The sequence below is a fragment of the Scophthalmus maximus genome, chromosome 9 (assembly GCF_022379125.1).
Source record: "Scophthalmus maximus strain ysfricsl-2021 chromosome 9, ASM2237912v1, whole genome shotgun sequence".
Taxonomy (NCBI): Eukaryota; Metazoa; Chordata; class Actinopteri; order Pleuronectiformes; family Scophthalmidae; genus Scophthalmus; species Scophthalmus maximus.
This window is the reverse complement of record NC_061523.1, coordinates 9,148,929-9,162,261: the sequence shown is the minus strand read 5'-3', so window position 1 is coordinate 9,162,261 and position 13,333 is coordinate 9,148,929. Positions and strand designations below refer to the sequence as shown.

General features: G+C 43.2%; 1 protein-coding gene across 1 annotated transcript; it reads right to left on the bottom strand.

Moving 5' to 3' along the window:
• Positions 1-76: 76 nt before the first annotated feature.
• Positions 77-12,929, bottom strand: clint1a (clathrin interactor 1a). The gene is made up of 12 exons (XM_035649852.2): positions 12,730-12,929; positions 9,449-9,553; positions 8,395-8,491; positions 8,043-8,151; positions 7,041-7,205; positions 6,739-6,922; positions 5,721-5,940; positions 5,517-5,610; positions 4,890-4,955; positions 4,117-4,421; positions 2,655-2,856; positions 77-2,551 (listed from the first exon to the last, which is right to left on the bottom strand). The coding sequence occupies exons 1-12, from the start codon at positions 12,768-12,770 to the stop codon at positions 2,256-2,258; spliced, it is 1,884 nt and encodes a 627-aa protein (XP_035505745.1). The 5' UTR covers positions 12,771-12,929; the 3' UTR covers positions 77-2,255.
• Between the last annotated feature and the right edge of the window lie 404 nt (positions 12,930-13,333).

Genomic DNA, 13,333 nt, shown 5'->3' with positions numbered 1-13,333 from the left:
TTCACTTTTGCTGCTTGAAGCTCTTTTGCATGGGGCTAATGACACAGCACAACAAATAACACACACCATTAACAGATTTCAATCAACTGTTTAATGTTGTAGATAAAGAATCTTGATGTGTAAATCAAATCAAAATGGGAATGATGCAAAATTTAATTTCTCTCAAAGGATTTTTTTTTTACATTTGCATATACTAGTGTTTCAGTAACAATCCCATTTTAAAGAAGATCAAAACGATTTGACATAATAAAAAACAATGCATAAAATAATCTACCGAGATAGTTTAATAAAACAGCAAACAGATTTTGGTCATTTTAATGCTTCAGACTCCAACGCAAGGCTACTATGTGTTAGTGTGCTCAGCTTCTCGGGCCCTTGGGAGAGTAGGGAAGCACAACTTCAATCCTCCTGGGGTGAAAGAATCCACCGCCCTCTCAGGTCAGTGAATTATTTAGTTCAGACCAAATATGTCAGGCAGCCCAGAGTTATATTATCAATCACTCATTACAAGGGTCAGGAGGCAGCCGTCGGCAGGCACTTGAATCTTTCGGATCACTCAGCTGCTGTACAGCTGAACTGGGATACTTCATTATCCATTACCCCACAACACATCCTCGTCCCACCGCCGTGACTGTACTGCGCCTCGCTCTCTCACTACACTTTTCTGTACCTGATGAGTTGCAGTAACGTGCAGACTAATGACAGTTATGACAGAAACAATGTTTTCAAGATTGCCGGGTTTTAATGGGTAACATTAATAAAGGTGGAAGGTGAAAAGGCAGCATTGACCAAGATGCACACGTTGGGACATTTGAACACACTGATGTGTGCCGACTTGAGCACTTTCATCCTGTGTTTTTCAGAGAACTGAAGTTATCGCTGGCCCTAACAGTGGAAACAATACAAATGTGCATGGGACAGACAAAACCCGAATGAGGGATATAATTACACAACTGCATGATACCTGTACAGAAAGTACACTTGGTTTGAGGTGTAAGTACAAACCCTTTTTTTTGTACATGGTACAGATGCTCTGTTCTGGTAGCTGTCCTCAACACTGCATAGTCCCACTGTCTCCTTCACAGAGGTTAACTGAAGGCACTCTGAGCTAGAATAAAGAACCCACGACCGCTGTAGGAGGTTCTTTCTACCTACCGATTATCATTTGGATGCAAACTGATTATAACATTTCTCTTAGGTAAAATATATATATATTTATATATACTAACAAGAAAGGCCTCATATGATGGTCTGTTTAAGGACAAACTCCTGAAACCAATCAACAGCTCCCACTCCGAACTCCAATTAATGACCGTGCTGCAGCGCTGCCGACAGGCCACATCCGGAGTGTGTGGACACTTATGTACAAAGAGAAGGTGTCAACGTGCTTTTGTTATAGGTCTTAAGTCATATCACATTTGGTCTGTAGGATACAACCCTTCACATTGTCACTGCCTCTCCTATAGGAACTTCATAAATTATTTTTCAGGGCTCCAGATTTCTATGTACAGGTCAAAGGAAGAGCGAGGACAAAAAAAAGAAGGAAAAAAAAAAGAGGTCAGTTGATAATTTTAAATGTACTACATTAGAAAGTTAAAATGGCGAATCATGATATCCAAAGTCATCATTCAGTAAAGTAAAAAATTATGCAGGTACTGATATGTTTTTTTTTCTTATATTCTGGTGATTTCACTTGATTGAGGTTATAAAGCAAATACCCCTGACATTCTCTCGGTGGCACACACTTCCTTCTTCGCACCGACTTGTGACCAACCAACAAGGCACACTGTCAGCGTGTATGTTTGACCACCACCCCAGACCAGGCAGATCCTTGGTTCTCTCTCTCTCTCTCACACACACACACACACACACACACACACACACACACACACACACACACACACACACACACACACACACACACACACACACACACACACACACACACACACACACACACACACACACACACACACACACACACACACACACACACACACACACACACACACACACACACACACACACTTTATCATTATGCGGCATTACTTTTGAAAGTGAGGAGATTGCAAGGTGTTGGTATTATGATAGTTGACATTATTCAAGTACTCTTTGTTTGCAGCTCATAACAATCCTTCGCCAATGGACGGAGAGAGAGAGAGGGAGAGTGAGACAGAGAGAGGGAGAGAGAGAGAGAGAGAGAGAAAGGCCGACCCATACCGCTCCTCCTGATAAATCTTTGCTCTCCAGCTCCATCACTTTCCAAAGTTGCCGAAGTCAGCGAAGGCATCATGTTTGGGTTGTTGGACCATTGCTGGATTCATACCCATTCCCATCCCCATGGCACCGGGCATCCCCATAGTCATACCTCCTTGTGGCATTCCCATGTTCATGCCCATCCCCATCATGCCCTGGTTGGGGGCCATACCCATGCCCATGCCCATCCCCATGCCAGCACCAGTGTGCATCATAGGATTTACAGGCGATCTGGGCGCTGGTGTTCCAAGGCTCATGGTGGAAAGTCCCTGGGAGAGAATGTTGGTCTGGTTACCTGGAAATGACGGAACAAATTCAATGAATTAAAGGGACTTATTGAAAGTTGAGGAAGAGCGCAAAGACATTGCGACAATTCATTCCAGACAGATTCCTCTCACCGTGCTGGAGGGTGTTGAGGCTGGGCTGGCTAGTCTTGGGCGGCTGCATGCCTGGTCCCAGGAAGTCCAGGCTGATGTTGATAGAGTGGTCTGCCCAGGTGGAGGGGAGGGACGCTTTGGCTCCAGCACCTTGAGAGACCACTCCCTGTTGTACAGGCTCGAGCGGATGCAGATGTAGAGCACCCCCCATGTTCTGTAGGGGCTGGTGTAGGCACACAAAAGCACAAAAACGTTTTTTATGAAGACAACTGCATCCGTGCCTAAATCACAGAAATATGCAGCGATAAGATACATAAAAGCTCCAACCCTGAAATACACAATGAAGAGATTCAGTTTCTCTCATAATCCACGGCCTGAAACCTTAAGCCTGACCCACTTAACCCTGATGGTGTCAGAACAGTCTGCTGCTGTAGGTTTCTCAACTCATTAAAAACATGCCACACAAAGTAATGAGGGTAAAAGGAATTGGTGTGTGTGTGTGTGTGTGTGTGTGTGTGTGTGTGTGTGTGTGTGTGTCTTCTCAGTATAAGAAAGAGTTGTTTTTTTTTAAGTAGGTCAACAACCTTTTACCATCGACATATGCAGGCTTTTGTTGGGGTTTTATTGTTTTTGTAACTCAAACCTGATTTTTCTCATTCTGTGTGTCAGTGACAGGAGGAGTGGGTGGTTAGTGGGCGGTCTCTGGGGGAGGACAGCATCTGGTGAGGCTGCATGTTAACCCTCCACCATCAGGCTCGTCCTCCATCTCTCAATCACGCGAGCTGCGCATGTCTCCGTCACAAACGCATACTGACTGATGTGGTCAATGAGCAGCGTGAACTGTGAGTCCGTGTGTGAAAAATGTAAGATTCTGTGGAGGAGTCAGAGGTCACTTACACCTGTTTGTCTCTACATGCCAGATTATTATCTGTCCCTCAATTAATGATCCCAAATGGGAAATTAATAACCTGGTTGTTATACAAATACAAACTAATTCAATTGGCTTAATATTAAAATATATATATATGGCACTTCATTAGTTTTATTGGTCATTATAAATATATTCTAAGCTGGATACGGGGCAGACAGCACAGTATCAATAAATTCAATTATTCTAACCATAATGTTTTCAACTATTAAATAATTTATTAAACCATATGATTGAAGGTGTTGAAGATGGTAATTATACTCCTGCACACAAGTAGTAATCTGTTGAACTAGGGTGACCTTTTGTGATTTTGAATACATACAGTATATATATATATATATATATATATATATATAATTGTAATATTATATCAGTAATCCTCAAATTTAATTCTAGCTCATAATCCATTAAACATAAAGAGTGTATGGCTATTTCCCTGCAGAAAATGTTCCTTCCACCTGGATCATTTATGCCTCCTTCATATGTCTTGTAATGAAATGTATATCAATAAATTATTTAAAAAAGGGATGCGTGTATGAGTGCAATCATGCATACCTGTGACCTAGACTGGGGCAGGACGGTGCTGCTCATGCTCTGTGTGCTGCTCATGCTGAAGTTGAGGCTCTGGGACGAGGTGAGAGACTGAGTCGGACCCATCAGGTCGAACAGGTCTGCCGAGGCAGGGCCAGAGGTCGGAGCCGAGATTGGCACGGGTGCCGGGACGGCTGCAGGACCTGCCGTCATGCCACCAAAAAGGTCGAATTTGCTGGTGTCGGCAGTCTGAGCAGACACTGGCATCTGACCTCCAGGGAAGGCGTTCCACTCTCCAAAATCTCCATTACTGTTAGAGGCTGGTGTTGCTACGAGTTGAAAAGAATTTGTCATTTTCAAACAGTAACGTTGGTATTGTGAGCTGTGTGAATAATTGCAATAGTCAAATCAGGCTCACGCAAGCAAATCTGAACCTGTCACAGCAATTAAGAACAAATGGCTGAGTATTCAGTGAGGCCAGTTTAGCTTCATCCAGGTGACCACTGGTGCCATATTTTAAATTTTTATTGAACTCGCCCTGCTTGTTGAGTCTCTCCCTCACCGTCTCTCTCAGCTTCCTCCACCCCCACCAACTTCTTCCTCTGTCCCTGTCTCCATGTCATCCATAACAGGAGTTGATGTGTGTCTGTTCTTGTTATGCAGAGCAGGTAGCAGGCTCCATATGGCCAGGGCTCCCTCCCAGCATCCCTGTGAATATTCTAGCAGTATGGCTGCAACAGCACAGCACACACATGCACACTCAAAAAAAAAAAATAATAAAGTCACAAAAAACCCACCAGATCCTGAGGAGAGGCCTACAGAGGCACCAGGCGCAGAGAAGTCAGCAAATCCACCCATCAAGTCTGCATTGAAAAACAGACATAAACACCTGAATTTTACACAAGCAAGCTCCAGGTGTCATTCTACCGTACTTAGCATTCCTTCAGTGTCACAAGTGTAGGTGGGAGGGGAAGCGTGGTGGCAGTGGATAGGTGGAGGAGGCCAAACATCTGTTCAGCGCTCCCGCCCTCTCCATTTCACCAGGGACTGCACCAAAAACATCTGGTGCACTTAGTTCCTATACATCAACTCCTTCCCCCTGCTGTCCCCAAAATCTGAGGCTCGCACCAGCAGATGGGCTCTGTCACTGTCACTGCCTTGTCCCGTAGCGACTGTGGAGTTCTCCGGATTTACTGGTGTCTACCCTCTTCGCTAAGATTATACAACTTGTAAATAAAACATAGTTTTCCTTTTGGGCAGATTCCCTAAGGTTCCAGTCTTTCGTGCAAAGCCGTGCTGAAAATGTTTTAAACCGTTTTCTATGCTGAAGCCACAGAAATGCAACCAATATCATTCTTCTTTGCCAACTAACAGAACAAGCAAGTGCATTTCACGATCAATCAGGGTATTTAATTACATTATACCTGTGGCAGTGGGCTGGCTTGGTGTTGTGTCCACCATTAGTAGGTCAGCTAGGCTGGTACTGGAGGGTGGAGGGGCAGCTGCTGCTGGCTGGGGCTGAAACACAAAATCGTATACGAAAAAAAGATCATCACACAATGCAAACTATATGCATAAAGTCTTATTTCATATGCTTGTGTGTGTGTGTGTGTGGGCGCTCTTGATACCTGTTTGGTGGTGGTGTTTGGGCTTCCGTCTCCTGTGTAGTTGGCCGCGGCCCCCAGGTCTACTTTCCTAGACGGGACCCCTCCCCTTTTGCGTGTTGCCGTTGTCTCTGTTGCTTGGACTATGTGAACACTCTTGGTGGTAACAGTCTCCTCTTCATCTTTGAACTCTTTTCCAGGCTGGCCATTGTGAGATGAGCGACTCCGGTCCTCCTCGTGGTCACTGTGGTGAAAACAACAGGTCGGGTAAGACGAGCAGTTATGCGAGGACAGAGAAAATATATTCTTTATCCATCAGGGAAGAAAAAAAAGCATAATTTTTCTAAACCTGCTGAGATGAAGGCTTGCTGTGATCTACTGTACATGTTTTTATCTCTTTCTGTCTATTAATGTCCCGATCAGTAATTTTTTGGTGACCATTTCATTCACAGGTACATGACAAAAGAATGAAAGACGAGTGGAGAACAACAGGACGACAATGTCCCCACCCATAGGACACAAAAGGTCACCCAATGGTATGATGCGGTATGAGGTTACCCCTTCACAGTCACCAGGTCTCATCCCAATTTGACACCATTTAGAGATTTGAAAAGACGTGTTAGATGGCGCCGTCTACCACCATCATCAAAACAACGAAGGAAGGAATGTCTCATGCCTCTAGTAGAGTTCGGGGACTTGTAGAATCAATAGCAAAGGGCACTCAAGCTGCTCTGGCAGCTCCTGGTGGCCCAACACCTTACAAAGACACTCAATGTTGGTTTTTCCTTTGATTTGTCAGCCAACTGTAGATTCACAACAGAGCTGAAATGTTTGACGTGCAGATTTAAAGGCTTGCTGTGTTTGTGATTACACAATATTCATAGATGAAAATAAAGGGAACTATACTGATTGGGTTGGAGTGATATGACTTCTATGACTTTTGGTGGTGGGGACTACTCTTTTCCTTGTATGGGGAGCATGGTTTGTGCTTTCTAGTTTAAGATGGCACCAAATATAATACTCTGACCCGTCCACCTCCTACCTAAATCGATCCGGTGAGTCGTCTCTATCCTTCTTCCGAAATCTGCTGATGGTATCATCGATGGTGCTGCCGATTTTGTCGCTGATCTCGCCCAGCTTCTCGCTGAAGGGGAACTGCCCTTTACTCCTGTCCCAGTCGTCGTCCCACTTTCCCTGGCTTTCGTTCGAGTCGTATTTGTCCCCCGCTGGAGGCGAGGAGAAATTATGTCAAAGCAAGCGAAAAGGGGACATTAGTTCAATTAAAAGCCTAGGTTTTCATTAACTATCAGCCCTTTTATATGACTAACTCTGCTAAGGACTTACAGTAAGTACGGTATCCCATGCTGTCAGAGGACACCCCGATGTATTTGTCTTTGTTCTTCTTTGCTTTTTTCCGTTCCTCCCTAAGCCGGTCATCGTCCTGGACAAACTCCACCATCTCCTTCACCTTCTGACGCACGTTCACGCCCTGGTCCTTCCCGTTCTCATCTAGGGACCGAGATGTGGACACAAAGAAAAATAAATATGATTAATGAATAAGCAACTTTACGTGTAAACTTTACAATGTACTCAAACAACACACACATGCAATAAGTATCTCAGCGCAAAGGAAAGCTGAGTGGTCTTGCGTGTAAACAGCATTTTCTGTACAAGCATGGTTGGAAAGAGTGAAAGCAGCTTTAAAGCAGTACGCATGTGTGCGTGTGTGTGGTTTAAGTTTGTGGAGTAAGTAGGTTCTAAGGGCCTTCCTCCATTCATTACAGCCCACACTGTAGCTATTATTATTACTCTTTTACAATGCTGAGGTGTGGAAAGCCTCAACCGATCAATTTGAAACTAGAATTACCGCCTTGTGGTTGTAAACCTCCACCAACCAGTCAAGCTGCAGGAAATAAGGTAACAATCTCCCATTCCGTTCCCGAGGTTATGGTGTTGAATAACAGCCAGAGAACAGTTGCGGAATATTTTGTCACAGTGATTTTGACCTTTGACCGTTTGGATACAAGTTGTCTTCACTTCACATAATTTTATCCTGTAAGACATTTGTGTTAAACTGTGCCAAAATAAGCATTTGGATTATTTTATGGGGGGGTCACAGTGACCTTTGACCTCCAATTTCTAATCCAAATGACATTGTACCAAATTTAAAGAAATTCCCTGATGGAGTTCCTGACATATCGTGTTCACAAGAAATGGACAGACAAATTTCACAGGCACACATACATAAAAACAACGACGATGATGGATTGTGAGTTTTGTTTGACAAGTCTGTGTATGTACCACACCTCCAACATGTAAAGGAAAAAGCCTGGAATGACAGCTTACCAACAAAGTGGTAGCTTTCTAATGACCTCAGGTCATACAGATGTTCTCTGGCACTGGTAACAACCCTCTCTGATCCATTCCTGATTAGATGCCCCAGCAGCAGCAGAGACTGAGGAAGAGATGCACATTAGTTAGTTGCAAAGAATTACTGAAACTTGAATCACAAGCTGTGATTTCTCTCCTTTGAGCATATGGACAGGATTATGTTTGTCAGAGGAAACAAGGCACCTTAACCATTTCTTTTCAATTGTTAATATCAGCGTAATCAAAACTCTACTCCGTGCTTCGGCCTTCATGCCTCATGTCAATTGTGTTCTGTGGGATGTTGTGACAATACAGTAGAGTGGCAGACCTTGTAAACTCTCCTCCAGTTCTTCTTGTTGTCTCTCAGCATGCGGGCCCACAGCATGTTCATCACCTCTGGAAACTGCTCATACATGAAGGTGCATCTGATAACACAAGAAAGACAAAATAGGGAAACATTGTCCTTTTACTTAATTTCAGTATATCATGCTTTAATTATCAGTTGGCCTTTCTGCAGCCCTTGACAAGAGATCCCCTGCAACTTCAGAGCCACAATGAAACAAGGAGACATTTCAAATCATTTCTATAGCATATTTGTGTGTGTGTGAATCCAATGCAACCCAAGAACTGAGAGGATGAGGCAAATCAGAGCGGTGAACAATTAAAGGTGATTGCCATATACATGTAATTGTGTATGCAACAACAAAGCAACACTGTAAATTTGGAGACTCTGCAGGTCATTATCTTGTTCTGTGAAATTTACTGCTGGACAACAATTATTTCTGAATTGATTTATTAAAAAGGACGTGCAGAGGAGAACAGGGAGTCTGGAAGCACCTGGAGGTCAGGACAATTCTCAAAATAGCAAATATCTTCTCATTGTTTTGTCTGCATCTTTTTTCTGTTTTTCATTATGTAACCCACAATGAAACTATTTCAAAGTTAATCTTCTATCTATGTTTACTCTCTGTCAATCTCTCTCTAGTCAGCTGCATTATAATTGTTTGAATCTAAATAACAGAACATTTTAACATTCTCATCTCTACCCTAATCCTGACACTTAAATTAGTGCTTACCACACATGTTGAAACATGTGAGCCTTATTTTTATAAAATTCCAGTAGTAAAGTAGTTTGTGGCAGGCAGAACGGCACAACCTTATAATCAGGGCCTTTTGTGGTCAGGGCCCATGAACCAAAACTTAAAATAGGCTCCTATAGTTGGGAAGTAGGTTAATTTCCTGAGGTTCAGAAAATGTTCCTGGAAAAGTTCCTGCAGACGAAAACAGCAATAAGATCATCTTTCTGTGGTTTGATTTTATTTACAAATGACCTTGGTTATTTTCAGCAGGACATGTTGCACAACGCTGTGTGTTGTCCTTACCTAGAGATTTCAGTCATCAGCTGTCCTGACGGTCCCCAGGCGTCGTCATTGGTGGCCTCTCGGACTTTAGATTCTACCTCTGAGTAGTTCATCACCACGTTGGTTCTGTACAGTAGAATAAAAACAAACAAACATCATAAACAAAAACAACGTGGTATTTGCCATTTCAGTTAAAAATAATAGGCCTCCATTGACACCAACATAGATGATAATAGATAAAAGGTTCTCTCATTACAGCCATGCCTAGTCATGTGTCCATTTAGAGGGTGAAAAGACAACAGGGAGTGCTTGTGTGTGTGTCTGTGTGTGTGTGCGCGCGCGCGCGCGCTCTGAATCCAACCACTCGTCAAAACCGAAAACAATGTCCAATATAAACACATAGATGGGACCTAAAATGGCTCTCGGTGAAACAAGGATGTGCTTTCTGTGGGTTCTAAGAAACAAAATACAAAAGAAAAAAAGAACCCCAACTAAGTCAAACCAATTGATGGCCTTTATTTTTTCAATCAGATTACAAAACTTCCTGCAGTTTTTTAGAACATCTCATTTTGTCCTCACAAATACTGTCACAACCAGCAGCAAGACACAAAACTAATGTCCCTCTAATGTCCAGTCTGGATACGCTATACAACTAAAAGTGTTAGATGAACAAATATCTCTCCAAGTAGAGAATATTGTAGAAGCATAAAGGTTAAATGATGTAGGAACATTTCTAATGCATTATAGTCAGTTTACGTCAACAATTTTTACATTACATTCACGTAGCTAACACTTTTCCAAAAGCGACTTACAAATAAGTGCATTCAACCATGAAGATATTAACCCAAAAGGATAAATCTAAGGTGCAGTCTGAACAGGTAACAAAAATGGGAATGATTTCATGTCACTCAGCAAGAACTTTATAGAGGAGATTCGGAATTTCAATTGAACACTTGAAGGGTCCAGTCAACAGGAGAAGGGCTATATTTCTACATTAGCCGTAACTTTACCACCATGACGACATACTAAACTTTGGTCAATGCCAAAATGACCAAGCCAGGTGCTTTCTCAAAACAAATTCAAATCAGCCTGCGAGTCGGGCCAAAGGTCACAGTAACTTGGTATTCAGATATACTGATTTCTGAAGGGAATATACTTCCTTTAACACTCGGTTCAGATCTGAATAAGCCTGGAGTTGTATTTGCTAAAGCTATTCAGATCTCATTTATATTCATGTGTACTCTATTACTAACTGCATATATCCTCTAGCAATGTTAGGGATAGTGCACAATGTTTGCATGAGTGACAGGCATACACAAAGGATATGGTGTAGTGATAAAACATTAGAACTCTCCACAGCGGTGGCTCCTGTTGTAGTTATCAGCCGATAAAACGGAAGCTGTGACACTCTCTCAAAGTGACACACTATCACACAGATTTCCGTTAAGATACTGCGCTGCAACAGTCCGTCAAAACTTTTCCCATGCAGATCCACTCCTGAACCCGAGGGTATTTTTTTTCTCCACTTGTAAAGAGTCTTTGGGTGTCTTGTAATGGGCTTACAAATAAAATGTATCATTATTACTTTGCTTTCATTCATTGTAAGGCTTATTTGACAAAGGCTTAAACATTTGCTTGCATTGCCCCCACGTCAGCAGAAAATCTCAGCTTAATCATTCAACAGGAAACGTTACCTGATGCCAATCAGTACGAATGACTCACAGTTCAGAGATATTTCAATCGAAATTTGTGTCAATACAGAGAAAGTGGCCATTTCTGAAAAAGTCTCAAAACTCAAAGCTCTTTCATCATAGACAATTTCGCAGATGCCGGGAGGAAAATGAACACGTTGACTCCCTTCCCCTCTAATCTTTCTTTGAAACTCACACCAATCATTTATCTCTACAGTACCCCCCCCCCGGGTCTCCCCATGTCCGTGGGGGTCACGCTCCAGGGAGACAAGAGCTTGCAGCAGGAATGAAGTCCTGTTGGACAGAGTCAAGAACACGCTGATGTCTGGGCATAATTAGCCAGTGAACCTTTGGAGGGAGGAGAATTTGAACAATAGCCTACCACAGCTCCACAGTGCAGTGTGCATCACGCTCACGTTTAGTCAGCAGCTATAATTCAGACCTGAGAGTGCAAAGGAGAACAAAAGACGCACGGCCCCGCAGGTGTTGCACAAGTCCAGTGCCGGCTGGTAAACAATTTCAGGTACTTTTTTTTACTGCTGCTTATTACACTGCCGACTATGCAAACACTCATCATGCACAAGCACCGATGACTCACAGTGTACATACGTTACACACTTTTCTGTTACTTTGTTCACATTTGCTGGGCGATTACAAAGCCATCTCCATCTTGAATCAGAACAATCACTATTAAATGGAGACCTGGTGGAAAGGTAAAGCGAACCTAAGATGTCTAGTTCAACTGATATTAGCCAGTAAAACATAGCAGGATCACTGACCACTGATAAATACACCTCGGTTGTTTGTCTCGCTGTTGTTTGGTGTCATATATATCACAATGCAGTGACAGCTAAACAAAAACAAGTAATGATATACAGTGATGTGAAATGACTGATAGGCACGTTCAAATGCGTCGCTATAAAAAGATTTTTTTTTATGTCATTGTGTAATACTTGAGGACAATATCGAAGTTAAAGTTTGACGGGTGTAGGACAAATAAAGAGGACAAGGCTGCGAGGACGGCAACAGTAACCATGTGTTGTGAAGTTGAACAACATCTCTTACTGTACAGCCACTGTAACGTCGAGTGAACCCGAGCCACACAGACACACATCTCTACACTCCTGATGAACATATCCACAGTCGGCGGTGCACAGGAAACGCTCGTACGACGTGAGCTTCGAGGCATAACGCTCAAACACCCCTCCCTGGCTGCTCGGTCCCGGAGCTGTCAAACTAGCTTAGCAGGCTAGCCTGGTCGGCTAACGCTATCTAGCCAGCGGGCTAGATAATTAGCTTGTTAGCTAGGCGAGTTAGCTTCAACTGTCGGAGAAGACGCGCAAACAACGCGCTCGGTGGCCGCGCGGCATTGCGAGTGCTATCTGACGCAAGCCGAGCGACCGTGGCGAAGAACCCGCGTACTCACACTCGAGACAGACGGTATATTTGTCAAAGTCAGCCCGCTAACTCGCTAGTAGCATTGGCGCTAGCTAACTTGCTACGAGTGGCGTGACGTCAACGTTTTGGGTACGTGTCTCTTTCAAACAGGTACAACTGCGGACACACTAAACACCGCGGGGATATAAACACACTTCGCCGGGAGATACTCACGCTTTGTCCACCAACTCCCTGACCTTCCACATGTTCAGCATCTTGGCTCAGTGTAAAAGGGGCTTTTCTGCCTCGCCAGAACCTTTTCCTCCAGACGGGGCACCAACACCAACACCAACACCAGACCTTAAACTCCGTAAAGTGAACTCTTCTCCACCTCGCTCTCAAGGTGGGAGGCGCAAACGCACCAGCGGGCAGACGGGAAAGGTTACTACGGGAAGTAGCCTCGCTGACGTCATTCAAACTGCGCCGGGCTGCGCTGAAGCTGTAGTTTATACACTTTGTAGTTTTTTTTCAAGCGGTGTCGATGCGCATTTATATTTGCACGCGCTTGTCAACTTAGTCAACGGTCTGCGGGGAGATTAAAAACAATGGAGAAACAGGAAACAGTGAGATTACACTAAGTGTTGGAGAAAAAATAAATGAATAAATGAATAGACAAGTTCATTTTTAATGATTTGAATTTGGGTTGCAATGGGCAAAAATCCCATTGCAAAAAAAAAAATCCTTTAATATAAAATGAACGACATAAGCCATGGTTAGAAAAAAATCATAAAAATAGTCCAACTATCTCTCTTTAGGCCAAGATTCTGTCAGATGTATA

What these genes read in the sequence shown, in the direction of transcription:
- clint1a (XM_035649852.2), bottom strand. Translation starts at nt 12,770, where the DNA reads ATGCTGAACATGTGGAAGGTCAGGGAGTTGGTGGACAAAGC. An exon ending in CAAACACCACCACCAAACAG is followed by an intron (nt 5,611 to 5,720) that starts GTATCAAGAGCG and finishes TTTGTGTTTCAG; the next exon opens with CCCCAGCCAGCAGCAGCTGC. An exon ending in AGGCCTCTCCTCAGGATCTG is followed by an intron (nt 4,422 to 4,889) that starts GTGGGTTTTTTG and finishes TTCAACTCGTAG; the next exon opens with CAACACCAGCCTCTAACAGT.